This window comes from Marmota flaviventris, chromosome X (assembly GCF_047511675.1).
Source record: "Marmota flaviventris isolate mMarFla1 chromosome X, mMarFla1.hap1, whole genome shotgun sequence".
NCBI lineage: Eukaryota > Metazoa > Chordata > Mammalia > Rodentia > Sciuridae > Marmota > Marmota flaviventris.
In genome coordinates this window covers 107,745,849-107,772,984 of record NC_092518.1, presented here as the reverse complement: position 1 = coordinate 107,772,984, position 27,136 = coordinate 107,745,849, and the positions used below count along the sequence as shown (strand labels likewise).

At 34.9% G+C, this 27,136-nt stretch overlaps 1 protein-coding gene across 3 annotated transcripts in view; it reads left to right on the top strand.

Annotated features, from left to right (window-relative positions):
• Positions 1–2,706: 2,706 nt before the first annotated feature.
• The window catches only part of Tenm1 (teneurin transmembrane protein 1), a 556,402-nt gene continuing 531,972 nt past the window's right edge, over positions 2,707–27,136 (top strand). For all 3 annotated transcript variants that reach the window (XM_027931186.3, XM_027931196.3, XM_027931177.3), the window contains exon 1: positions 2,707–2,923. In XM_027931186.3, the coding sequence (XP_027786987.1) occupies positions 2,707–2,923 (217 nt within the window). The remainder of the gene's footprint in view (positions 2,924–27,136) is intronic.

The following is a 27,136-nucleotide window of genomic DNA, read 5'->3' as shown; positions in this document are numbered from 1 at the left end:
TGGAGCTTACGTTTTAATTGTGGCAGACTATAAATAAATAAAATATGTAATGTACTACTTGGTGATAAGTTCTCTGAAAGACAGAGAAGAGGATTAGTGGTAGTATTTTGGGGTGTTTTTTCAATGGGAAGTTGCAAAGGTCCTGAGGCAGGAACATGCCTAATGTTTTCAGAAATAGCAAGAAGGTTAGTGTAGCTGCAGTACATGAGGTAGGGGGAAGATATAACAGGAGGAGTTTGGAGACACAAGGGCCCTTGTAGACCATTGTAAGAATTCTGACTTTTGAAGGAAGTAGGATACTCTTGCTGTTTCTGAGCAAAGGGGAGACATGAATGGCTTGTATTTTAAAACTTTCATTCTGTTGCAGTGTGAAGAACATGCCATTAGGGAGTAATGGTGTTAGCAGAAGTCAAGTTAGGAGAATGTTATAGATTGGGGTTGTGTAGCTCAATGATAGGACAAGTACCTAGTATTCAGGAGCCCCTGGGTTTGATCCCTAGCACCACAAAATCAATAAATAAATGAAATTGCATAGGTGACTATCACAATAATACTGGTGGGAAATGATGGCTTAAACCAATGTGGTAATGAGAATGTGGAAAAGTATGGTTGGATTCTGGATATATTGCAAAGGTAGAGCTAACAGTATTTACAGATGGATCGCATATGGGATTTAAAAAAACAGGACTCCATGCTTGCATAATTATATCAAAATGGATTCTGCTGACATGCATAACTAAAAAGAACTAACAAATTAAAATTAAAACCAGGAGTCAAGGAGGACTTTGCTTTTGTTTGACTTGAGCAAATAGAAGAATGGAGTTACTGTCTACCAAAATAGAAAAGACAATGAAAAGAGCAGTTTGGGGAAGGGGTAGAAATCAGGAATGTGATTTTGAACATACCAAACGTGATATACATTTTGGATAACCAAGTGGAGATGTTGAGTAGGCAGTGGAATATTCAAGCCCATTGTTCAGGGGAGAGTTTAATTTTGGAGCTACAAATTAAGAAGTTCTGAGTATATAGACAACCTATGAACCATGAGATAGCATTAGATTTAAATGTTCTTGGATCATCAGATGTAATATTGTACCTTGCTTCTAAGCATCCTCTTCTCTGATGTTAATTGAAACCAAACCAGGTATTTACAGAAGACTATTTCTGGAATTTATAGGTTTAATAATTAAATAGTTTCTATAGTATGCGCCTATAGTTGTGCTAAGTGCTGTAGAGAATATGAATAGCCATAAGACTCAAATCTGGTCTTCAAGAATCTTAACATTTAGTTAGGGTGATAAGACCTCAACCTGTAACATTTGGTTCACACTACAAAGCAGCATGTACCATTTAATGCATATCAGTCAGTCCATAAAACTTTACTAAGTGATTTCTGTGTTCTATGTGCCTGCAATAAAAGCAATGGAAATTCCAAAAGTGAGATCCTGTACAAGATAGAGAATCCACTATCTAGATATCCTGAGGTTTCATTGAAAATATGTATGCTGAAGAGCTGAAGAAAGATAAAAGAGTCAATTTCACTACAAAATAGAATAATATTCATTTGGTTTCAAACTAGGTTGTTGTTGTTGTAATTATTATTATTATTTTACATCATACATAAGACCAGATTGCAAAGTTTCAGCAGTGGATGGAAATCGTGATAAATAATGTGAAAAAGAAAAATAACAGCATTTTTACAGGGCTTTTAGCTTTACAGAGGACTTTGACATCTCAGATGGCACTTGATCTTCTCAAACCTCTCAGTGCTAAGTAGGGCAGATAATGCCTCTATTGGTCCTAAGAGCTTCAGTGGTTCCTAGCTCAGCATTCTGTGGGGAAAGGAGGTTCTTTCAGTGATTTATCAAGAAGTTTAATATTGCTATTTCTAAACCCGATTTAGATCCTGCTGTTCCTCTACCAGTATTGTCACCAGAAGTGTTGTTTACATCCTCAGTACTATGAAGAACAAAAATTTACCATCACTTATTAAAAATGCTCTGCAGGCCTGAGGCTCAAAAGTCACAATATGAACACAAAGAGCCCAGTCCCCCTCAAGGACTCTTCATTTCATGAGCTCTGGTTCTGCTTCTCTCACAGAATCCTTCCCTTACTTAGAGCCCCTGCCTTAAATGTAGTATTAAACCGGAGGCAAGAATGCGTTTTTTCTGAATGTAGTTCTCTTAGCAGTTTTTATTTCAAGTGTGGGTTGTGCTGGGTTAATATTTGCACTCCTGGCCATTTACAAATCTGATAAATAAATAAATAAATAAATAAATAAATGTCCAGCAACAACTAAAAAAAAAATTTAAAAATAAATCTAACTACTGACTTCAGCATTAAAAAACACAGTGCACTATAAAGCAACATTGTCCTTTATTTGCATTCAAATACAACTGTTTTTGAAGGAGGCCTGTCTTTTACTTTGAGTATTTTCTGATGCTGCAACTTCCAGCTTCATCCTAAATGCTTGACAATGTATGCATGTAACACAGTGTTATTATTGCCTCCGGCTAGCTTCATGTCATCTAGTTTGTCTTTTGCCTCACTCCTTTGATAGTATTATCAGGACCAATTGTGAATCTGCCACATGTGTTTCCTTGCAAAAGGACAAATCTAAGAATGCTTGTGTTTTCCCTATCTCTTTCAGGACTCCTTTCATTAAAGTACTTCTCCCTTTTTTCATGAAACTGAGCTTAATCAGAGATGGAGCAAACAGACTGCAAACCTTATCAACCGCTGTCAAAAGTCAAGCATGAAATGGATCTAGCTTATACCAGTTCTTCGGATGAGAGTGAGGATGGAAGAAAACCAAGACAGTCATACAACTCCAGAGAAACTCTGCATGAGTATAACCAAGAGCTGAGGATGAATTACAATAGCCAGAATAGGAAGAGGAAGGAGGTAGAGAAATCTACTCAAGGTATGTTTTTATTGGATTTTTATAACTAATATTACTTCTCATTAGGGAATGCTTGTGTGTTTAAAACTGTTTCAAAAACAAATTTGCTGATGTTAACTGGTTAATAATTTGCACTGCTCAGTGAATCTGTTTCATATGCTAACCCAGCAGAGGTTGTGGGTTACATGTGCTTTCTACGGATTATGCATGAATTTGGGTGCAACAATCCTCTTATCAGAGCATTCAAAATTCGTCTAATCCTACAAATAGCCATTTACAGACTAAAGGATAAATAATTTATAGTAAGATGAAAAGTAAACAGCTAAGTGCTTTTCAAGCCATTGCCTATATGGGACAAAAGTCTCAAATATGTGGTTCCTGAAAAAGCTAGCAGGATAGTGGAGACCACCAAACAAAGGTCCAGAATGTCAATCAACATATTGCAGAAACCTTGTGCTGCACAGTCTAAAGGGAAAGTAAGAATTTTTGGAGCCCCATGCCTTTTTAATCATATTTTGGAGATTTTTTTGGACAGCTTTGCCTACTCAATTATGAATTGACAAAAAAAGTTTCTAACAAGACAAAACAGGTAGATAGAAATATGATTTCCTATTTCTTTTTTTTTGATAAACAGTATCAGACACTATTTTAACTATATAGAAAAATGGATAGACATTGGCACAGATCATTTGTTATGAATAAGTTATGCTGAGATTTAAAAAAATAGATTTGTTTATCTAGTTTGATGGTTCTGAAAGTGTGAACCCTGACCTAGCAGCATTAGCGTAAATTGGGAATTCATTAAAGGTACAAATTCTCAAGCCCCACCCCACACCTATTGAGTCAGAAATCCTGGGTGGAACCTAGCAATCTATGGTTTAACAAGCCCTCCAGGGGATCTGTTGTACACTCAAGTTTAAAGACCCTTGAACCATTCCTTTGAAATATCTTTTACTCAGGTGCATTGATGATTTCATCTACTTGGGTGATTTCTAAATATTTATTTTTAGCTTAAACTTCTTCCTGAATTCTAGTCCTAAGTTTTCAGTTACCTGCTAGACACTACCAGATAAATAACACAGTGACCACTTCATATCAGGAAATCTAAAATGGAAACCATCATCTTAACACCCTCAATCCCAGTCCTCTTTCCATCACCAGACTTCTGATAATGATGCCCCCATATTCCCAGGCAACCACCCATTTTCTATATCTTATGAGATGCCTCATCCTTCAGAAGAATTGATCACTACATCTCTCAAATTCACCTTCCCTCCATTCTTATCATCCTTATTGTCATTATACTTTCCTAGAATGTTTTTGTTTCCTAATTGATTTGCCTGTATCTCTCTACATCCCTCTTCAATCCCCATGCTGTGTTGTCTCTTTTTTGGAAGAGAAAGATTTGTTTTGGCAGTGCTGGGGATCAAACCTAGGGTCTTGTACATGCTAGGCAAGCACTGTACCTCTGAACTATATCTCCTTTCCCAAACTCCTTCTTGGATTGTCCTTGCCTGCTATCTCCCTTTATCCACATCCAAGCATCTTTCAAGACTTAACTTAAAAAAAGCATCCTCTGCCACAGAACACTTGTTATACCAGCACCCCTATCACCATCAGTATCCCACTAGGTAGGGAATTTTTTCCTCTATGAACTTTAAGTATACTTTATTTGTAACCCTTTCCTATGTCTCATTATGATCATATATATCCTCCTACATTGTACACTCAATGAAGATAAGGATCATGATTTCTTTATTGATATCTGTTTTTCTGTAAACCTTGCATGTAGTATATGCCTCGTAATTGTTTTAAGGAATTAGTTGCTATCAAATGAAATGCAAGTGCTTACCATGCTTTAAAAGCGGCTTGTCAAATATTAGCTTGTCAAATGCAGTCATTACAAAGGAAAATTACTGTGTTCTAATTAGTACTGAAATCTTACTTAAATTGAGCTAAAGATTTAAGATATTCATAATAACATTTAAATATATGTTAAATGTTTGTGATATTAACTGTATTACTCATTTTTATCTCAACATAATTGGTAAAGCTTTTATACTTGTCTTTTCAACTAATGTATTTGAATCTCTCCTATTTTTTCAACTAAAGATTATGTACATTTGTCCTAAAATAACTTTCTTCTACCTACCTGACTGCTGATAAATGTTTTCCTATGGGGATTTTTTGGGCTTTATTATGCCATGAGAAAGGTGTAGTTTTCACTAAACTATTTCTCCATAAATTTGTCCTTACAGAAAATGAACTCCTAATTGTGAATTATGAGTGTGAGATGGGGTATATAGTGGTTGACCTACTATTTTGTGAGTTTAAGAAAGAATGCACTCTGGTGACAGTTCTGAAAGTATAAACAACTTTGTGCAATGTCAGTATAAAAAGCTAGCCAGCCCCAGATTTTGTCTGTGCATTGTGATCAAAAGGAATTTGGGGTGAGGGGAGTTTGTCTTCTGTGATGCCAGACTATCAAACTATCATTCTGAAGCAATAAGCTTTTATTTAGCATTTAATATGTATCAGGGCCCCGAGTCCTATGTTAGGGATGAATATTTCTGCTTATAGGAAATTCATATGTGTTAGAGAAATAGATGTTCAAATAAATCATTGTAATTAAAAATATAAAAAGTTCTAGCTGGGTGCAGTGGTGCATGCCTGTAATCCTAGTGACTCAGGAGGTTGAGACAGGAGGATGGTGAGTTCAAAGCCAGCCTCAGCAATGGTAAGGCACTAAGCAACTCACTGAGACCCTGTCTCTAAATAAAATACAAAATAGGGCTGGGAATGTGGCTCAGTGGTTGAGTGTCACTGTGTTCAATCCTCGTTACCCACACTCAATATATAGTTCTCCTGCTTATTCATGGCTTTAGCTTTGTTTTGCATGATTTCAGTTATCCAGTCAACTGAGGTCCAAAAATATTAACTGAGAAATTCCAGAAATAACAATTCATAAATCGTAAATGTTAAATTGTGTGCCATTCTGAGTAGTATTATGAAATCTCCCACCACACTTCTCTATCTTGCTGAGAATATGAATCATTCCTTTGTCCAGTGTATTCATGCTGTATATGCAACCCATCCCTTAGCCATTTTTTAAAAATATTTATTTATTTTTTTAGTTATCGGCAGACACAACATCTTTGTTGGTATGTGGTGCTGAGGATCGAACCTGGGCCGCACGCATGCCAGACGAGCGCGCTACCGCTTGAGCCACATCCCCAGCCCCCCTTAGCCATTTTGTAACTGTCTTAGTTATCAGATTGACTGTTGTGGTATTTCTGGGCTTATGTTCAAGTAATTTTTGTTTTACTCAATAATGATTATAAAGCATAGGATTAGTGATGTTGACAATTTTGGTATACCAAAGAGAAGTCACAAAATACCTCATTTAAATGAAAAGGGGAACGTTCTTGACTTAAGGAAAGAAAAAGAATTATATGCTTTGGTTTTTAAAACCTGTGGTAAGAACAAAGCTTCTAACTATAAACTTGTGAAGAAGGAAAGAGAAATTCATGCTAGTTTTCCTGTTGCAACTCAAACCATAGAAGTTACAGCTACAACAATGATAGTGCTAAGTGAATATAGAAGATACATTAGATTTGTGGGTGGAAGACATGAACATAAAATGTGTTCCAACCAATGGCAACATTTTCAGCCAGAAGTATTGAGCCTCTATGAAGACTTCAGCAAGGGATCCTTGGAAACAAGTGACACAAAAACATTTGCTGAAAGAAAGGAATAGTTACACAGATTCAGGAATAGGTTTGGACTGAAAAATATATACATTGCTGGAGAGGTTTTACTACTGTTGATGTAGAAGCTGCTGTCTTATTTCTAGTAGAATTGAAGAAGTTGATTATGGAGAAAGGAAAACTATTCAAAGCACGTTTTCACTTGTGGTAAAATTGGGCTTTTCTGGAAGAAGCTGCTCAGTAGAACCTATGTTCATGAAAGTTCAAAGGAAGCACCAGGGCATAAAACATGGAAAGACAGATTAACTGTGGTACTGTGTGGCAATGCTGCAGGTCATGAGATAAATCCAGGCATAGTGTACTTAGGAAATACTCACACTCTCTCAAAGAGAACAACAAAAAAATATACCTGTTCATGATCCAGCAACATAATCAGAAAGTGTGAGTGACAGCCATTTTGTTTATGGAATGATTCCACCTATTCTTTTCCCAGAAGTGAAAAAATACTTGGAGGAGGAATGGTTAAAATTTAAATTCCCATTAATAATAGAGTGTGCACCTGGCCATTCTAAACCTGTTTGCTATGAAAATGAAAATTTTAAGATTGTGTATTCTCATCCATCAACATTGTCTGCTTTGGACATCCAACCATCAACCTCATCATAACACAATGACACAAGATCACCCAAAGCAAATGATCCTCCTTCTGACATATCATCAGAAGGTTAGTAGCTTAACACTATGGCACAATGTCTGTCATTCACCTCACTTCATGTCATCAAATAAGCATTGAATCATTTAACATCATCATGAAAGAAGGGTGAGTATATACAATAGGATACTTAGAGTGCACACACACATATTGGCATAATTTCTATTACAGGATATTATCATATTTTCCCTTTATTTATTGTTTATCTTATACTGTGAATAATTCATAAATAATGTTTATCATATGTCTGTATGTTTAGGAAAAATAGTATATATATAGGGTTTGGTGTTATTGAAAGTTTCAGGCATCCACTGGGAGTCCTGGAATATATTCCTCATAGATAAGGGGGAGCTACTCTATTGATAAAGTACCATAGAAGTACACAGGATAAAATAGCTAACTTCTTCAGGGGAATCAGTGTCTTTAAAAAGGTGATATTTGATCTAGGTCTTAAATTTTGAATGAGCATTTTACCAGAAGGACATTCCAAAAGGGTAGATTAGCAGGTGAAAAGTACAAAGCCATGAAAAGGTCTGGAAAGATGAAATATTCAATATGAATATAGCTAGAGCAAGGTACATTGGAGCCAGATCATGAAGTCTGGCTCATTTGGCATGATTTTTCATTTTTCTTTTCTTTTCTTTCTTTTTTTTTTCTTTGCCTTTAAGAATGAAAAAATAAAACCATTCAATTGATGGAGAATTCCATCATGAATTATAATTTTTGGAATAAGAGTTGTACAGGAAATTTGTACAAGTATAGGCAGCAAAGCAGAAGACTGACTGCAGTTGGGAATAACCTGAAGCAGAGAGAAGATATATGAGGCCACTTAATTAACCTGAAATTAAGAATGGCAGTGGAATGGGCTGGGGTTGTAGCTCAGTGGTAGAACACTTGCCTAGCACATATGAGGTACTAGGTTGGATTATCAGAACCACATAAAAAAGAATGGCAGTGGAGGCCTAAACAATGGCTAAGGAGGTGAAGAAACATGTTCAAAAGATATTAGTGTGGTCAAGTTGAGAGGACTTGGTAATTGATTTATGTTCAAGGTTGAAAGAGATAAAAGAGTCAAGGATAACTCTAAAGTTTCAAGTTTGGGAAGTTGGGAGGATGGTGATCCATTTACCAAGAAAGGAACATAATAGGAGTGGGCCTAGAAGGGAAGATGGTGTGTTTCATTTTGGACATTTTAAATTTAAGATCCTAATGTGACATCCAGATAGATTTTCCATCAGACAGTTGGGAATGAGTACCTACAGTTCAGGACAGATCTGGAGTATGGATATAAACAGATTTGATCTCACAAGTGTCTTAGAGTAAGCGGTCTCACCCAGGGAAAGTGTAGAGGGTGAGACTAGAAAAGATTAACAACAACAACCTGAAAATATCATCCATGAATTGACATGAATACGTATGAAACCTATTTATAATTTTAGCCAGCACCATCCTTAAGTGCACACATATAAAGTAATGTATAAAAAAATAGAAGCTGAATATCTGGATACTCAGGATGCCATCTGCTACTGATTGACTGATCTGCAAAGATACCTAATAAGGAAAATTTGTTACCATTGTAGGAGAGAAATGAATTACCCTGTTGGCAAAACATGGGTCCAGTTATCATCTTTTCTGTTAAGTCTAGTATCTTCTTTGTTATTTTATTATATGTATTACTGCCTGTAATCAAAGGAAATATTAACTTTCAAAAATATGTATCAGTGGTTTATATCTTGCACTAACCTAGTTGAAGTGGAGTTTAACTTCTTGTTTTTTGAATTTTTATTTCTTAAATTGACATACCTATAATTCCAATAACTCAGGAGATTGAAGCAAGAGGATCACAAGTTGGAGGCTAGTCTGGACAGCTTAGCAAGACACTGTCTCAAAATAAATGTAAAAAGGGCTGGGGGTATAACTCAGTGATGAAACTGCTTGCCTAGCATGCTTTAGGCCTTGGGTTCATTCCCCAGCACCATCAATAAATTGCCATATAAAATTGTGAGTATTTAATGTGTATAGCATGATATTTCAAAGTGCTTATACATTGTAGATTCTCAAAAAATCAAGTTTTAGGTCAGGAAGGAAGAAAGCAAACATAATATTGAATGGGCATTTGCTATAGTGCTAGGTACTGTGCTTGATGCTTTGCAAGTTTATTAGCTGTGCAACCTCTTGTAGCTCTGAGCTTGTTTTCTTGACTGAAAAACTAAATTCTTCTTTTTCTTCTTCATCGTGGTCGTCGTCGTTGTCATCATCATCATCATCATCATCTTACCTATTCTGTTCTAGGGCACTGCTAGGCATGGTGTTTTACATTTGCTCTTGATAAACACATTATGAGGTATGAAGTATTATCTTATCAGATGAGGTAACTGAAATTTAGAAATAACTTATCATAGTTTCCATGCCTAAATAATGAGAGGATTGGAAATCAAGACTACGACTCCAAAGTCCCCCATTCTTCTAACACTCTAACACTATATTGCCTCCCATATCTACCTCAGGGGATTGTGATAGGAAATGAGTGCTATCACAAATGTGAAAATGTTTAAGAATTCAAAAAATGTTGCTGTCTTTCTACAGCAACCTTGGCAGCCTCTTTATGTTCCAGTGACCAAGAGTTTACAAAGAGTTTAAAAGGATGATATGCTATATAATTTACCATGACATATTTCTGAGTTTGATTCTACCTTTTAGAAAGTTAGTGTTTTATCCAATTCAGGGCTAGTTTTGAGGGAATACTTTATTCCATCTTAAAGCATGTTCATATTCTTATCTTAATTAGATTCTAAAACTGATATTCTTATCTTTCAAAAGTCTTTGAATGAAAGAATGGACACTAATCTAATATTATTCACAATTCTTTACCAATGAGCTCTAATAAGACTTATTTTATGAATTTGGAGTGTTGGATAGTATGCATAGTTTTCTTGGCAGTTCCCAAACAATCTCACTTGCAAAAGGAGCATCAACTAAGAAATTAGAATAAAACAAAAGAAAATATGAATGTATGAATATATAAGCCAAATGACAATAATTTTAGTTATGAATGTTGCCCTATGATTTTTATACAGATAATAATAATTTTGAATGTAACTTTTTAACTGGGAGTAGTTGGGACTAAAATGCCACCCATGCATAAAAAGGGGCGATGGTGAGAACTTTTACATATCACATAAGATAATATACCTAGACCCAAACATTTCACTTGTCCCTTCTTTTTTTTTTTTTTTTTTTGTAGTGCTGGGGATTGAACCCAGGGCCTTGTGCATGCAAGGAGGCAAGCACTCTACCAGCTAAGCTATATCCCCAGCCCCTCACTTGTCCCTTCTTAATATGCTTTTTTGTGACTTCTTTTTGTCCTAATGTGATTTGTGTTTGGTTGGTTGTTTTCCTCTTCACAATTACAAACAATGTAAACATGTAGCTCACACTATCGCCATCTGGTGGAAAAAATTAAAACTGCTGATTTGTATTTACTGTCATTACATGAAGACAGTTTACCTATCATGCATCCATCCATCCATTTGGTAATTTATTCATTTATGCGTCACCATTCATTTAGTGTCAACTATGTTCCAGGTACTGTGCTAGGTGGATGAACTTCACCTTGAAATAAACACACCCTCATGATTGTTATTTTCTCCCTCCTCGCCCCAGGTTAATGAACCACTTCATCCCACTATAAGAAGCTGCTTATGCAGCATTGCCACTTGTGGATATAACGAGTAGACAGAAGCCTAAACTTGAAACGTAAATTTCTTTGTTTTTATTTTAAGCATTTATCAGTATTTTAAACCACCCTTTGCTTCTATCTGGATGATTTGGATAACAGTTCCTGCAAAAATCTTTTCTTGAAACAACTCTTAATCTCAGGATCTGTATTTATGTAGTAAAGATCACAGATCAGATGGCAGGTGTAATATTATGTAGCAAGACCTATAATATGAAAATTTCAATAACATTTGATCAAATATAATGAATTTTCTGCTGTGAACATGTTATTCCTATAGTTGTCCTAAGTTTCTAGCATACAAATGTATAATAACTGCTCTAAAAGAACTTAGACTATAAGAGAAAATTTAACCAAATTATGTAATAATCACTCCAATTGGCTCATGTCTTTCAGCCAGTAACATTTGTTCATGAAAACTTATTCCATAACAATTTTATCATATATAGCATCTAAAACTGGAATGCAATGTCCATGCCAATTGTGCCATTACTTTCTCTACCTGTCCCACGGAAGATACTCCTAATTATTCATGGTGTTCTTGCCTGTTGAGCCCAGATGCAGGCTGACATGCTCTTCAGTACAACATTCCATTGCAAGCATTGTCAATCAATTAGAATCAATGAAACTCTAGAGTTAGGTGAAACCTATTTCCAATGAATGGTCTGCCTGTGCCGAGTTCTGTGTTAAATTCTGAAGAAACACAGGTGAATAAGAAGCAATTATTTCTCTCAAAGAATTCAGAATACAGTTTGGAGGACAGATATATATCAATAATACTGATGTAAAATGATCAATAGTATAATAGTGGTATGTATAGAGTATATACTAAGGGGTGTAGAAGCTAGAACCATGTACTCTTTTTAGATAATTGTGCCAATGATTAAGAGAAATAATTTAACAATTATTCAGTATCAGGCACTGAGTAAGGTACTTTTTGATGTATTATGTTGTTTATTCTTCCCAACAATGCTAGGTGGTTGAGATCATTACTATGCTTATTTTACAAATGAATAAAACTGGGGTTGGGATCAAGGCAAATTGACATTAGAGCCCACTGCCATAACCAGTATGCACAAATAGACAGCTCTAAATTCACATGTCAGTTTTTTTTTTTGTGTGTGTGTGTGTATGTGTGTGTGTTTGGAGTTAGTTAAAACTGTTAAAATGTCCATACTACCCAAAGTGATCTACAGATTCAATACATTTACTATTAAAATTCTACTGTCATTATTCACAGAAATATAAACAGGTAGTTCTTGAAGTTGTAGGAGTAGAGATTACATGCAGTGAGAATATGTACAGTAAGAAATAGAGCCACATAAGTTTAAAATAGTGAACAGAAAAGAAGTGGTCTTGAGATTTCAGAGAAGAACCAAAGGAAGGCATATCACATAAGCTAGTAGAGAAGATTTTTCCAGCAAGAATAAGTGACTACTATTTTCAAATGCTTCAGAATTAACAAGTAGAATGAAAATTGACAAAAGGCAGTAAAATGGGTGGTTTTGCAGATCTTTGCTGACTTTAGATCAGAGAGTTTCTACCTTGACTGGATATTAAAATCACCCAGAGAGTTCTACAAATCCCAGTGTCAAGACTGCTCCTTACACCAATTAAATCAGAATTTCCAGGGGGTGGGACCCATGCATTTAAAAAAAAATCTCCTTAGGGGATTCTTGTGTGCATCTGAGATTGGGATCCACTGATTTAGAGTAGGCAGTTTTAGTAGTCTTAGAAAAAGATGGCAAATCACAAGGATTTGAAGAGTACATAAAAGTGAGTAAAATTGCTGGAATAAGGCACTATTGGAGAATGTTTCAGGATCTCATTGCAACCTCTGAGAGTGGAAGTAATTCCAAAATAGAGTGACATGAAGTTAAAGAAGTCCTTGGGAGGGGGGAGCTGGGGTTGTGGCTCGGTGGTAGCGCACCCATCTGGCATGTGTGAGGCACTGGGTTAAATCCTCAGTACCATGTAAAAATAAACAAATAAAATAAAGGTATTGTGTCTATCTACAACTAAAAAAATATTTTAAAAAAAGAAGTCCATGTCTTGATGTTCTCAATTTTCCTGGATAAAAAAGAGACAAGGTTTCCTGCTTAATGTGTAGTTTGAGAGAAGAGCTTCAGATAAATAGTGAGAAAGGTTTCAGACTAGGCAAAGGGGAAGTTTTACATGCATATCTGGAGCCCACGTGAGGCAAGACTGAACATGGATATGTGGTAACATTAATGAAACCCATTAACTCCTGATGCCAATGTATTAGCAAATGAGTCACTTAGTAGGACTAATTTTTTGGAAATAATTCTCTATGTAGATTCTTTAACTTTATACAATTACTGATAATCATAGACATTTTACAAATTGTGATTATGCCTCTGACCATCAAGTTTCTTGTTAGGTCAGATTCTCAATTATATTTCTGCTTTTGAAGACACATGTCTTTTTGCTTTCAGTCTGAAAATATTTCTTACCTCTGCACTATATGTAAGCCTACTTTGCTTAATGCTATGTTTAATGTTTTAATATTTCTTTGTAAATCTAGTTTTAAAGCTACCCATAATATGGGGGGTGATTCTAGTGTTCTCTTCTTAAATAACCTTACTCAGTGGAATTTTGTATTGCCTTTGAGGATCTTCATATTTTCAGAAGGAAAAGACTAGCTGTCTGGCCAAGTGTCACATAGATGACTATCCCCTGGGAGGCAAAGCAACTATCCTTTTATGGGAGTATAATTTGGTTCCTCCTCAAAGGGGATATCTGTTTCTGGGTTTGTGAAGACTAAGGACACAAGCTTTGTTTTGTTCCTCTTAACCTTTGGGGGCCCATTTACTGTATGGTTAATACAAAGAAAGAGACAAGGGTAAGTTGAATAATTTGAATGACAAACACAATAGATAACATGACTGAAGGAGAGACCTTAGGAGAATGATGAAAAACAGAGGTTGGTGAAATATAGAAGCAAGCAGTTGCTAAACCTGAAAAATAAAGTAAAAAGGCAGAAATTTGGTTCAATAGATAATAAGGAATCTCTACAGTATCTTGAAGGGTTTTAGTTCATAGGGTTGATTGAGATTTTTTTTTCTGTATTACATGCTGATTCTCTTTTATTATAAAGTTCTGAGGAAGAGTTAGAATTGGCATTTTGAAATGTTGCTTTATGTTCATTTCAACAGTCAAAAGCAGTTTTAAATATCTGCAAAGGCATAACTATGAGGTATGCCAATGTGTCCTGTCAGGAAATTGTCCTGTCAGAAAACTGTTATTGTGCTTTTTGGTCATTTGTGATGCAGAACTGGCATATATACAAATAAGTTCTATTTATTTTCAGCACTTTTTCTTTCTCATTATAATTCTGAAAAGGTCTTAGAGGTGACAGAAGATAAATCTTGAATCCCTAGAAACCTTGGAAATATTCTCATTTGAAGCCTTTAAACTAAAAGCTGAGGCTTCTCTTATCCCGTCAGTATAAACTGAACCATATGCAGTGCTATTCTGGTACCAATCATTCCTGTAACACATGAAGTATTTAATTTTATTACTCTCGAGTCTAACTGTTTGAGCAAATGACCCTTTGTGTCTTTTATGTCATGGAAAAAAGCCTTAGAATTGAGCTCAAAGGCAAAAATATTAATAAGGACACGCCCAAACCTTTCATAGAATTTAAAGGTTTGAATTAAGAATAATTTCTCAAGCTTCAACTGAGACAGTTAGAAGACTTCACTACTAAAGTCCAATTATGTCTTCTCATTAATGGTTCAACTCCAGAGTTTCAAGAACACTTAGAAAAATTATCACATTTACATACAAGCAGGCTGAATGCTAATGTGTCTCAAATTAATCAATAAATATGGCCCCAAATCACCTTCTCTAATTGGAAAAAAGCAGTCCCTGGCTTTAATAAATGCAGTACTCACAAGAAATTAAGAATTTTGTTATATATTTTAGTGCTTCATACACATTTCTGTCATATTTGGTAATCACACACACACACGGAACAATGCAGTAGATCAATTTATAACAGAATTGCACTCTGATTTTTTTCTATCGATTGCCCTTTCTTAAGCAAGACATATTTGTGTATAATACAAGACAAATTAGAACAGAAGCAGCATCTCAAATTCATGCATGGATACTTATGCCTCCTGTTGCTCCTGTAGATTCCTATCTCAAGTACTCTAAGCCCCAGGTATGCTTAGAAAGTGTTGGCAATAGTTGGCAATAGTTTTGCAATGGTTACTCAGATTACCCATTGGATAGACAGCAATAAAGCTGATTTCTGAAGCATCCAAACTGTAGCATGTAGCCAACATGGTCAGTTAGTATGTTCTTTCCAAACCACATTTGAATTGGCAAAGCCTGTACATTTTACTGATCAACCATGGAACATGTCAGATCACTTTGACTTAAAAATACTAGTGGGCTGGTTGTGTCATATTTCTGCCACCACGTTTTATAGAATTTACTTTAGAGCTTGGGATAATATTTGACACCTACTAGTATTCAATAAATATTTATTGGACAAATACATTTATTAAATGTATATCACTGAGCATCTGGTAAGTATTTGGAAAAAAGGCTCAAATTTGAATATTGTCCACATTGATTGCTAAATACCTTTATTTATTATTTTCAGGGAAAATTACTATAGTTTTATCATATGGTGCTTTCTCTGAATGATTTGTCTGAGAAAAGTATGTGGTAGTTTTAGTATCTGATGTATTATGACTTGATAAAGATTGTCTAAATAAAGTACACAACTGAATCATGATTTCATAATTTTTTGCAGTTAATAAGATTTAGCCTAAAATTCAGTGACAAAAACTTTCTAACATGTATGAATCTGCTTTTTTCCAAATGCCTTCAATTGGGTTTGGATATAGAATTGGTTTAAGACTGTGTGTGTGTGTGTGTGTGTGTGTGTGTGTAGAAGGGTGATATTCTGGTCAGTTACTTCTGCTTTTAGCACACTAGATTTTAGGCATAGAAGCCATTGAAGAATGGCCACAATGTAGAAATAAAAAGAATCTAAAAGCTTAGAAGTAGCTTTGTATCTTTTTCACTATTATCCATTCCAACTGCCAGGGGTAAAGGGAAAAGGAGATACCTTAATTAAATGACACCCTTTATTGTTTTGTTTTTTGTTAGTGGTTGTAATGTACTAATATGATCATCTAACATGTATATGTATAACTCATATTTGCATGTTTCTGTGTATTGTGAGATTGATATTTATACTTTAATGTAAACTTTGTGGCTTATGTTGTTAGAATTGTACCTTCATAAGAATGTTGCAAAGGCTCACACAATGGTCTGAATTTAACATGATCCAGAAGTACATGACTTCTGGATCCAACAAAAATATCATCAAAAGTTACTTTTTTAAATACACTAAACAGACTTCCTATAAGCCTTTTTTTGGTAAAATACTTGCACCTTTGCTAAAATAAAGCTTTAAAACACAGAATCTATAAAAAGAACACAATTAAGCAGTTTTTATTACTCAGGTTCAGAACCAAAGTTCAAAGCACTTAAAATTAAATCACAAATGCTGCCAAGGGCCTTCAGAGAATATGTCTTTCAGGCAGGACCACACTAAGCCTGCTCCCCTAAAAGATGCATAAAATTTGATTCTATTTTTGTCCTATCACCAAACTTTCCTGATAGTATGCTGTGCTGATTTTTCCATCCCTACATAATAAAAAAATATAATTTTTCATTCTATATACAATTATCACCAGAGTTCAACATGGCAATTGCTATTTTCCAAAAGAGGCATTCAGTAATTGGTTGATCCTGAATCCCCAGAGAAATTTCTACCATTTTCTACCATTTGGCATTGCTAAGCATATTTTATAAAAGTTCCATCAGTAAACACTTCAAGTCCCCTTTCCCTTGTCCTGTCCTTGGAGAACATGCATTATAATCAGCTACCTTTAACCAGTATCCGGACACTTTGACATTGTGCAATACCTTGCACATAATTGTTTAGACATTTAACAAATATTCAGTAAACTGAGTTTAAAAATTGAGTATCTTTGTTTTGATGTATTTGATGCTGAATTATGCAGGGTGGTATAATAGAAACAATATTGACCTAACAGCAATTTAGGTTCAAATTGATCTTTTACTTAATAGCCTAGTGTCATCACAGAATAAGTGCTTAGCAAATATTTCTTGAATGAATGAATCGAATTCAGTGAACGAAACCTTAAACACCTCTTACCCTGCAACCCTTGTAGTTGGTTCCTATCACTTTCCATCCTGCATAAAGCATGGCTTTCCTCTGAGGCCACTGTTTCTCTGTCAGTCATTCCTTTGGAGACTTCACTATTCTACACTCCACAAACCTAAAACTTTACTATAGCACTGAACTCCTTTGTCCTTATGTTAAAAGCCAATCAACCTCAATAAAAAAATAAAACTCCTTATAGATGGTATAGCTCTACCATTATCAACCTTACAGCCACAATCCCTTGTTTATTTAATGTTTTGAAATATTTAACATTTGTGGGTACTCATTTCTTTAATGTTTTATAATGTCCAAATTTCTTCCTATTGATTCCAGTTTGGTATATTCCTGGGTACATTTGTGCCAACTTTCATCTCTGACTGAAGCACTGCTTCTAAACCCATTCTTTCCCTGTCTTCACCTGGTTAGGTCCTTCTCAACCTTCAAGTGTCCACTGAAACACTGTCTACTCTGAAATGCCTTCCTTGGATTTGTAGAGTCTTGGCTTATGCCACTTCTATGTGCTCCTATACACTCTGCTTATTACTACCATGGCTCCAATCAGTGTATATTATAATTGACTATTGTTTGTATCTTTGATTTGACTGTAAACTTCTTAAGGTCAGAGATCATGTCTTATCCCCTTTTCTAAACTCTCCTGCATAGTAAGTGCTCAATGAATTAATTTTTTAAATGAAATTATCTTTTTAAAAGTTGTATTTCCACTTATATAAGGTGAAGATAAAATTTCCTTATGGTGGTACAGAAGATCAACTGAGATTGTACACATAAATAATTCTAAAAACTGCCAGGACACAAACATTATTCATGATTATCAAATAATTTCACAGGTGACTTCAACTCACAGATTGCCAATTACATATATTTTCAGAGAGTGATGTCCTCAGCATTCATACTATCTAGGAAATTGTGTCATTGGAAACAACAGAATCAATTAGAATTTTATACCTGGGAGTAAGGGAGCCTCCTATCTCCCCACCAGCTAATTTAATTTCATTGAGGATTACAGGTTCCCAAGCCTGTGCTCTATAGTTTAAGATATGAATGGTGGAAACAAGTTTTACAAGATGCTCAGCCCTGTAATGGTGACTAGAGTTGTAACACCTCAGATTAAACTGCTGTGAAACACCAGAGAATAATTTTCAGTTCAGATCTTCTTGAGAATATCTCTGCTAAAAAGTGACATGATGAATATCAGATAATGAAATTTTAAATCATGAAAGAGTATTGATGAAAATGAAATTCCTAAAATCCATCTTTTTCAGTAGTGTAGTCATGCACATTAACCAGTTGGATTAGAAAAGTCTAACTCTGCTACAACTTGCCCAAATCATCATGGCTTTTATAGGTTCTGAAACTCTATGCAAAGTAGTTTGGCTGCAGAACCTGTGTTCCCTCTGATACTTACTGATGGCATTGACCTCAAAAATGGGGTTTTAATGACTCTTCAGCAGCAGATGAGTGTTTCCCTGTCGGGTTTTCATCACCATCTACTGCCTTCATGCCACAAACCTATTTGAAAGAGTTAATGATCCAATCTTATTTCAGTTACTATAATTACACACCCATATTTTCCCAAAATTCTGTGCATTCTAATAGATCCATTACATTTGGAACACTCAGGAACTGAACAAATTAGTCTGAAAAGTTTTCTTCATTTGTTGACTACAGGAAGCACAATCTATTGATATTGTTGTTTGAATAAATAAAAATACTGCTTTTTAGTTTATAATCTTGATGTCATTTCTAACTAAGCATCCAGTAGATTATTTTACAATTAAGTCTACTTAAAGTGAGAATGGGAGAGTTTCTAATCTTCTAGGGGATTTTTTTCTTCATCTTTGAAAGGTTATGATAACTAGAATTGGTACCTCATAAAATGCCCAAATCAATATCCACAATAAGAGGCTTAACTTCATAGGTGACTTCTGATCAGCTGAAACAAAACAAAAATCAGTCTCTTGGGAGTTCCCAGGTTTAAAATAAAGTTAAAAGCTGTTGCACAAAAACAAATGTATCCAAACTAAAAGGACAGTATGGAGGGACCTTGTAAACAATTATATTTCAGCAAATATATCCTCATGTTTATCCATTGTCAAGAATAAATTAACTAATATTTATTATGTGTCAGACATTATACATGGTCACATCTAATCTTTAAAACAGCCCTATGTCCTAAATATTAGTGCTCTATCTGATGTGCATGTGGTAAAATATGTCTTCCCAAATTTTAGGCTCTCTATTCACCTCATTGATTGTTTCTTTTGCTGAGAAGAGATTTTTAGTTTGTATCCAACCCTTTATTAATTCTTGATTTTAATTCTTATGGTATAGGAGTCTTATTAAGGACGTTGGGGCCTAATCCAACATGATGAAGATTAGGGCCTAATTTTTTTTTCTACTAGACACAGTGTCTCTGGTTTAATTCCTAGGTCCTTGGTCCATTTTGAGTTGAGTTTTGTGAATGGTGAGAGATAGGGGTTTAATTTCATTTTGTTGCATATGGATTTCCAGTTTTCCCAGCACCATTTGTTGAAGAGGCTATCTTATTTCCAATATAGGTTTTTGGTGCCTTTGTCTAATGTAAGATAACTGTAATTATATGGGTTAATCTTTGTGTCCTCTATTCCGTACCATTTGTCTACCAGTTTATTTTGGGGCCAATACCATGCTGTTTTTGTTACTATTGCTCTGTAGTATATTAAGGTCTGGTATAGTGATGCCACCTGCTTCACTCTTCTTGCTAAGGATTGCTTTAGCTATTCTGGGCCTCTTATTTTTCTAGAAGAATTTCATAACTGCTTTTTCTATTTCTATGAGGAATATCATTGGGATTTTAATTGGAATTGTATTAAATCTATATAGTGCTTTTGATTTGACAATATTATTTCTGCCTATCCAAGAACAAGGTGGACCTTTCCATCATCTAAGGTCTTCTTTAATCTTTCTTTAGTGTTCTGTTGTTTTTATTGTAGAGGTCTTTCACCTCTTTAGTTAAGCTGATTCCTAAGTATTTTAATTTTTTTTGAGGCTATTGTAAATGAGATACTTTCCCTCATTTCCTTCTCAGAGGATTTGTCACTGATATACAGACTTTGATTTATGGGTGTTGATTTTATATTCTGCTACTTTGCTGAATTCATTTACTAGTTCTAGAAGTTTTCTGGTGGAAATTTTTGGGTCTTGGAATCATATCATTGGCAAATAGTGCTAATTTGAGTTATTCTTTTCCTATCTGTATTCTTTTAATTTCTTTCATCTGTATAATTGCTGTGGCCAGTGTTTTAACAGACTCTTCTCAGGAGAAGATATACAATCAATCAACAAATACATGAAAAAATGTTCAACATCTCTAGCAATTAGAGAAATGCAAAGCAAAACCACTCTTAAGATTTCATCTCAGTCCAATCAGAATGGCAGCTTATATTAAGAATACAAACAACAATAAGTATTGGCGAGGATATGGGGAAAAAGGCACACTCATACATTGCTGGTTGGGACTGCAAATTGGTGCAGCCAATATGGAAAGCAGTATGGAGAATCCTTGGAAATCTGGGAATAGTACGACCGTTTGACCCAGCTATCCCATCCTTGATCTATACCCATAGGACTTAAAAACATCATACTATAGGGACACAGCCACATCAATGTTTATAGCAGCACAATTCACAACAGCTAAACTATGGAACCAACCTAGATATCCCTCAGTAGATGAATGGATAAAGAAAATGTGGTATATATACACAATGGAATATTACTCAGCATTAAAAGAGAATAAAATCATGGCATTTGCAGATAAATGGATGGAGTTGGAGAATATAATACTAAGTGAAGTTAGTCCCCCCAAAACTAATTCTGGATGTTTTCTCTGATATAAGGATGCTGATTCATAATGTGGCTGGGGGGTGGAGTATCGGAGGATTAGATGAACTCTAGATAGTGCAAAGAGGAGGGAGGGGAAGGGAGGGGGCATGGCGGTAGGAAAGATGGTGAAATGAGATGGACACCATCAGCCTAAGTATATGTATGAAGAGAAGAATGGTGTGACTCTATTTTGTGTACTACCAGAGATATGAAAAATTGTGGCTCTATATGTGTAATATGTATTGTAATGTATTCTGCTGTCATATATGACAAACTAAAATTTAAAAAAAAGCCCTATGTCATTTAGATACACTTCTTTTTAATATTTATTTTGTAGTTTTAGATGGACAGAATGCCTTTGTTATTTTTTTGTGGTACTGAGGATCGAACCCAGTGCCTCACGCATGCGAGGCAAGCACTCTGCCACTGAGCTACAGCCCCAGCACCTAGATACACTTCTGATCCCAATTTTGCAGTTACAAAATTGAGGTGTAGGGAAGATGGTTAATTTTCCCAAGATTGAATGTATGTCTGCTGGCCACTGAAGGTTATGTTCTTAATCAATATACTATATATGTTAAAAGATATTTATAAAATATAGTAGTTGATATTCAGATGGGTCTATAATGGATGATGATGCTTTTTATTCCATTAGAAATATGTGTTTGGGGAGGCTGGTAGAGCGCTGTCTAGCACGTGTGAGGTGCTGGGTTCAATCCTCAGCACCACATAAAAATAAGTAAATAAAATAAAGGCATTGTGTCCAACTACAACTAAAAAAGTAAAATAAAATAGAAAGAAATATGTGTTTGGTTTTCCTAGTGTGATTTTCAGGTATAATCTGACATGTGTGCACTTTAATATAAAAAATCTAATGTGATTTCCATTAGGCCAATATAACTTGCAAGATAACTGTGAAAAACCAAAATATATTCTATAACCAAGGAAAAAAATGTCATTTTCTTGCCTAGACAGCTATGTAGTATAAAGATCAAATTCTCTATTTTGTTCTAACATTATGCACTAACTACCTAAATTAACTAAGCCAGAGATAATTTACTCATTGATAACCAATTTATTCTAAGGTCTTAAGTTTAAAAGCCTTGCTTCTTTTGAAGTTCATAACATCTGACTTTTCTTTTCTCCTTTCTACCTCATTAAAATGGTCTATCAATCTTCAGACTGGCAGGCATTTTCAGTATCTTATTGTTGCATTATGGTCTTCTTCACTTCATTTCCTAGTATCTGCAGGAAAGCCCATGTTCAGGTAAATATTTTTTCTAATCCCTAAGCCTTATAGTTCCTTGACATCCTCAGCAAATACTCTTGTCATGATCATCAGTGCCTCCATGGTGCTAAAAGCAAAGGTCAATCCTTAGTTTTCATTTTGACTTTTCAGCAGCATTTGATGATCACTCTTTCACTTGGTTTTTAGGATATCATATCCTTCTGAGTTTCCTTCTATCCAATTTAATATTCCTTCTCACTTTCCTTTATTGGATCCTTTTCATCTTTGCAACCATTAAACATTGGAGGGCATGATGACCTAACCTTCAAACCTCTTCTCTTTCCTTTGCTGCACTTACTCTTGTGATCAGAATATCCTGATTCATGCTATTAATACCATTTAAGTGCTGAAAAAGTTTACCTCTCCCCCCAAATTCATATTCATATATCCAGCTTCCTATATCTCTACTTCGATGTCTAATAAGTATTTCAAAATTAACATATGTATATTGTATATCACTTGATCTCCACCTCAAATTTTCTCATTCCACTTTTGAATTCCATCTGTTGCTGCAGGTACTAGCTGCATCAGACATAGATGAACAACATCTCTTCTCAGTTATCTGTCTATACCAGATAGCTCTAACTTATTGCAGTTTCTGCTATCCGTATATGAAATGCCTGTTGCAACCCATTCAGCCATTCTGAGGCATGTGTAAATATAGAAATGTGAGAGAGTTAGCACATCTTGGTATAACCATTGACATAGAGGAAAAAGAGAGCCATTCCTTACTACCTCCCTCTTCTGTGTTCCAACAGACAACTTTCCAGCTATTTTACAAGCTCTTCAGAAGGGCCCAGTAAGATTAAACTTCATGCCTAGAGCTGTGACCAGCTCCAAAACTCACCCTTCAGTTGGCTTTTCTAACTTCCCTTTTTCGGTTTGACTTGTCCTCCATTTCTGTTTTGGGAATCACTTCACAGTGCATTGTATCACATTCTGCTTCTGGAGATATCCAGGCTGAAATATATTCAAAATGCCTGACTCTCCATTCAAAACCTGTACCTCCATCCTTCTTTATCTCAAATTCTGACAACACTTTTCTCCAGGTCCTTATTTCAAAACTTTGGCATGGTTCCAGATTCCATCTACTTTATCAACAATACTTTGTTATCTCTACTTATAAAACATACTCAAAATCTGACCACTTCTCATTGTCTTCTTTGCTACTGCTCTGGTCCAAGCCATCATCAGTTTTCATATTGACTTTTTCAATAGTCTTCTAACTGATTTCCCTTCTTCTGCCCTTATCCCCCTACAGTTGACTCAAAATATAATAGCCAGAATGATACTTTTTAAACCAGAGGCAGATCATGTCTCTCCCCTCACTTAGAACCAAGACCTTACTAATGTGACTTCCCTTTCTATTTAAGACACCCATCTCCTACTATCTCTTCCTCATTCATTCTGTTATAACTATTCTATGATGTTTCTTAAAAGTAAGAATATTTCTGCCTTTGTAGTCACTATTCCCTGTCTGCCTGAAATGTTCTTCCTCTTATGTCTATCAGTCTTAGTCTCTCACCTGATGCAGATACTTACTCAGATATTACCATCTCATTGAGGCATTTCCTGACCGTGCTATTGGAAATAGCCATCCTCCCATACATATCACTTTTCTTTCTTTTTTTCCTCTCCATAGTACTTATCACTTAGATAACCATATAATTTATTACACAAACTGGGAAATTTTTAAGAGTAAACGGGTACTCTAGGAAGAATTACATTAAGCCCACAGGTATAAACCAAAACTGAGAAAGACTGATATTATTATGGTCACCCTACTTATCAGCATCTAATATACTCTTTGACTTATTTTTTATTTATACTTTATTTATTTAAACTTATACACACACACACACACACTATACCTTATGTATGCCTTATCTGGAGTAAACTGTACATTTTGTCATATTTAGCAGTATATTTTTATTTTATTCATTTATTTTCTGTCTTTCTCATTAAAACAAAGTTCTGTGAAAGCAGGAGTTTTTGTTCTCAATCTGATCCCTGTTGTCAGAACTGTGTCTGAATGTACTACACATGTAGTAAAAATTTATTTAATTAATGCAAACCAATGGAATACTAAAATAGGATCTGGAACATCATTAGCTCTCAATTAATGTTAGTTATTATCAATACTCATTATTATTGTTATTGTTTTTTGTCATCAGCACATAATTAGCTTTCAATGTTAGTTATTATTATCAATGCTTAATATTATTGTTCTTTGTCATCAAACAAAAGTGATTGCTTTTAGCTCTGAGAATGATGTTTCTTGGGTGGCATTACTCTATTTTATTTACTCTTCAGTAATATTTTCATAGGCTACCTATATTGAGATGCTTGCAACTGCCAAATAATTTTTATTTAAATGGTTTGCTCTCCTACAGCTTTTTAATCAGAATGCCTAGTAGTTGTGTGATTGCAGTCCTTTGTGATTCATGACATACCAATAAATTGTTATTTTACATATCAGGAGAGATAAAAATTAGCTAGTAAAACCTAGTGTGAGTTTATATTAAAAATACATTGGATTAATTTATTTAAAGTCCAGTTATGAACATTTTAAAAGATGCTAGAACTTCTAATTGTAAGAATACATAAAATAATTCTTGTATACCTAATCCAGTTGGGAACTGTGGCTAAAAATAGCTTAGAAGAGTGATTTTGAGTTCTTTCAGTAGAATTCTAGAAATGCAAATTCAGATAATTGTAATGATCAATCATTTACTGGTATGTTAATTTCTTAATGCATTCAATTTATCAGCAGCAGGTTTTTCCTAATTCTAAAGAAGCAATGCTTAATTCTCTTTTTACTGATTAATTGTGGAGAATTATACTTCTGGCAGTTGACAAAGGGACTTACATGGCTTGCTTCAATACCATTCAAGACATAGGTAAATAACAAAAGTAAACAATTCATGAGAAGTGGAAACATAATTAACAGCATTCTTATGAATATTTGTCTCCTCTCACAAAAATCCTAGCAAGCTGTGGCAAGAGCTTCCAGTTTTCTTTGGATGAGAAGTACTTGTTAACTAATCAATGTATAATCCCAAATGATCCTTAAACATCAAAAAATTGACATTGTCCAATTAGCTAATTCAATTGGACAAGCATTATGGAGCATTTACTATTCAAGTGATTTTCTTTTGGTCACACACACAAATTTAATATAGCAGGACCCCTTTATAAAGTTCATGTTGGAAAGTATAACTGATAGCTTTTTTATTTTGGCTTTTGATTTACTGAGATTATTTATTTCAAGACAGAATTTTCTCTATAGTATATCTGTAGCCTCATAATCGTAGGCTGTGTTATAATAGGATTGTGCTTTATTGAGAGAATGGATGAATTGATACTTGGTAAGTTCTTTCATTTTAATACTGAATTCCATGCTGAGGAGCCTTGTCTTCTAACCTTTTGTGCAGACAGTGTCCCTTATTCCCATTTTGCCCCCCTTTTGGATTGCTTCTACTATATGGTCTACCAGAAAGATCACATTACTGGGTCAAGACTCATGCTTTCAATTTTGCTTCATTCACTCACTGAATGACCTGAGGTCTTCTTTTAACTGCTTTTACTAGTATATTAATAGTCACCTGGGGTCTTGTGGCACAGTTAATCAAAGTCCTAAAAATAATTTGAAATGTACAACCCTCTCTTCTGCCCCTAGAGAGAATCTTTGAACCAAAGAAGAAAAGTAGAATGGAAAGGGAGATTTGCTAGGATAATCAACAATATCTCTGTGTGATGATTTTTCTTTCAGCACTTTCCTCTCTGATCCTCCTTAGTCTCCTAAAACTGAAATAATCATTTCATGAAAGTCTTCTTTATAATTTCTCATTTGAAGAACAGACCTTAGAAAGTGACAAGAATGTTATCTATTTGAAATAGAAATAATAAAGCTTATGATATTTCTTTATGAGGCTTGTGTTGAGATTTAAAAAAAATCCAGAAATGACTTCCAAGTTATATGCTTATCATATAACATCAGTTTGATATGCATGTAGAAATGGTTGAGCAGAAGTAATTGAACCCTAGCAATATCTAAATTGTAACAAGGAGTCACCTAGAAATTTATTTCTCCTCTAAATTACTTTGTTGTGTCTTTCCCCCCACTCTTTTTATGTCTTTTTCCAATGCCATTACCATTATTCAGTGGCTTTCTGTTGCCATTAGTAGAATTTTAACCTTATCAAAATAACTGAAAAATTCAAAGGTTCATCTTTGAGCTATTCATAGTGAGCCCAGTGGAAAAAATGCTCAAGGTAGACTTTGGTATGCTTTAAGCACATTAATCTATGCGGGGGGGGGGGGATGGGGAGGATTTCAGAACTTTTGTGTTTCTATTGGCAGTGAAGAAGATACTGAGGAAAGGTGAAAGATGTATTGGAACGTGTCCAGGTATGATGATAGTATAATAATCTAGAGAAATAGATGATGAGGTATTTAACTTAGGCATTGAATATCCAAATAAAGAAAATAAGACATACGTGACAGATTAGTATTGCAGACTTAAGTGACTGACTGGATGTGAGACAGAAAGGAAATCAATATTTCTATCTTTGATAAAAATTGGTAAAAGGACAGAAAACTAGTAATCAAGGTACAGGAAGCAATAAATGCAGAACGTTTGAGAAAAACTATTCTCTTTTGAACTTGACTTTT